The sequence below is a fragment of the Sinohyriopsis cumingii genome, chromosome 3 (genome assembly GCF_028554795.1).
Source record: "Sinohyriopsis cumingii isolate HCF-2022 chromosome 3, ASM2855479v2, whole genome shotgun sequence".
Classification (NCBI taxonomy): Eukaryota; Metazoa; Mollusca; class Bivalvia; order Unionida; family Unionidae; genus Sinohyriopsis; species Sinohyriopsis cumingii.
The window spans coordinates 116,945,632-116,948,032 of record NC_142963.1 but is presented as its reverse complement, the minus strand read 5'-3'; the positions used below and the strand labels follow the sequence as shown (position 1 = coordinate 116,948,032).

Sequence of the window (2,401 nt, the reverse complement as noted above, 5' to 3'; positions counted from 1 at the left end):
ATCTGACATATTCTAATGGTATCGGAAAGTTTAACTATGTTTAAGTTATTTCATTCACTATGCTAAATATATGCTTCCGTCCATAAGAGAGAATCGCATCTAGAGTACAGAGAGTGAGGGAGAACCCTGATTAGATACAGTCACTGCTGTTTTAGGTCTCACTGGATGGTTTCGTATTTTGACACCTCTCTAATTTTTAAAGTAGAATGAACCCAATTATCATCAACATCATCATCATCGTCATCACCATCATGATCATGATCATCATCATCATCATTAGTCCCGTAGTCTGGAAGACGGTTGGGCACCGCACAAGACCTAACAACCAGCTTCCTCCATTCCTCTCGATTTTCCGTCTTTCTCAGTGAGTCGCTCAGTGTCAAGCCTGTCCACTCTCGAATGTTATCTTCCCACCTCTTTCTTTGCCTGCCTCTCTTTCTTTTTAATTGTACAGTGCCTTGTAGGATTGTCTTGGCAAGTCCTGATGATCGTGAGATATGCCCATACCACTGCAATTTTCTCTTTTTCACTATGATCAGGAGGTCATCGTGAGGCCCAATGGCTTGTCTTATCCTTTGCCGTATTTCTTTATTGGTGATATGGTCTTTGTATGTGACGCCGAGGATCTTTCGGAAACATCTCATCTCTGTAGCCTGTATCCTTTTCTCCAAGTCCGCTGTTATGGTCCATGATTCGCAGGCATAGAGAAATATGGAGATCACCAGTGAGTGCATCAGTCTGACTTTTGAGCTGAGTGCGATGTTCTTGTCCTTCCAGATGGGCTTCAGTTATGTCAGCCTGCTGGTGTCTGTGCAATCTTTAAGAGTATTTCAGGCTTCGATCCTTCATCTGTTACAGTTGCCCCCAAATACTTGAAGCTGTGGACTGTTTCTAGCTTTGTACCTTGGATCCTGATGTCAGTGCTGATGCCCTTGATGTTGTTGGTCATCATTTTGGTTTTCTCTGCACTAATTTCCATGCCATAGGCTGCAGAGGTTTTGTCAAGGTTCTCTACTAAGCTAGCTAATTCGTGCTCATTTCCTGCTAGTCCATCAAAATCATCAGCAAAATGTAAGTTGATGATTGTTCTGCCCCCGATGCTGACTGTCCCTGTATGCTTATCAAGCAAGCGTGTCTGCCATTATTGTCTCCAGAAAGATGTTGAATAGTGTGGGAGAGAGCAGACAGCCTTGTCTGACTCCGACTATCGTTCTGAACCAGTTCCCTATGCTGCCGTTGAAGCATACTACACTGGTGGCTTTGTCATGGAGGTGCTCTATTAATGTGGTGAGGTTGGCATTGATGTTGTACAGTCTCATAGTCGCCGAAATGGCTGCCTGCCCTACCCTGTCGAATGCCTTCTTGAAATCCACGAAGACGTGGTACAGATCTTGCTGGTGTTGGAGGTACTTCTCACACATTATCCTGAAGTTTAAGATCTGCTCTGTTGTGTTGCGCCCCGCTCTGAACCCTGCCTGCTCCTCGGCAATGATCTTTTAAACCTGTGGTTTTAGTCTCTTCAGCAGTATCCTTAACATGAATTTGCTTGGATGGCTTATAGGACTGATTGTACGGTGGTTTTGACACTGTTGCAAGTTGCTTTTATTGGGAAGGGCGATAATCAGTGATTGGGTCGATGGCGATGGCCATACTCCTGTTTGCCAGATGTTTGTGAGGGCGCTAATCATTGCTTCTTCCCAGCTTGGATTAGTTCTGCTGGGATGTTGTCGACTCCTGCTTATACTTCTTCGCGTATGATAGGGTGGTTGTCGTTGTTAGCTCCTGGAGGCTGGTTCAATACCTCTGGATCTAGTGTGGCTCTGTGGTTGTAAAATTCTGCGCAGTGCTCTGTCCATCTTTTCAGAATATCTTTTTCTTCTGTGAGGCAGTTTCCGGTTTTGTCCTGTAAGGAAGTAACCCGACTTTGTTCTGTACTTGTTAGAACATGGGCCAGTTGGTATGCTTTCCTGCTGTTGTTTCTTTTCAACTTTCCCTCAATGTTTTTGGACATTTCTTCTATCCAGTTCTCTTTTGCTTTTTCACTCTTTTCTTGACTGCCCGGTAGACTGCCTTTTACTGCTCTGCCCCTTGTGTATCGTTCTTTTTCTTATTAAGTTCCCTCCTGTTGTCACACAGGTTCAGAACCTCAGCTGTGACCCAGGGTTTCTTGACTGGGCAATGTCTACCGATGATATCACTGGCTGTTTCGGTCGTTGCTGCATTGAAGGTGGTGATCAACGTGTTCATGTCGGTATTGTCAGCATCGAGGATAGTGAGCAGTACAAATTTCCTACCAATCGTTGCCTGGAATGCTTTTGCTGCATATGGATCCTTCAATTTCTCGAGATCAAATTTTATTGTGTGGCTCTCTTGCTTGGCCTTCTTTAGATGTAGCCTGAAG

General features: G+C 44.5%; 1 protein-coding gene across 1 annotated transcript in view; it reads right to left on the bottom strand.

The window, feature by feature from the left end:
• Positions 1–2,073: 2,073 nt before the first annotated feature.
• LOC149803663 (protein CFDP2-like) overlaps positions 2,074–2,401 on the bottom strand; it is a 3,747-nt gene continuing 3,419 nt past the window's right edge. Inside the window, exon 3 of the mRNA XM_089953972.1 lies at positions 2,074–2,401. This exon is cut by the window's right edge and continues 428 nt beyond it. Coding sequence (XP_089810098.1) covers positions 2,074–2,401 — 328 coding nt within the window.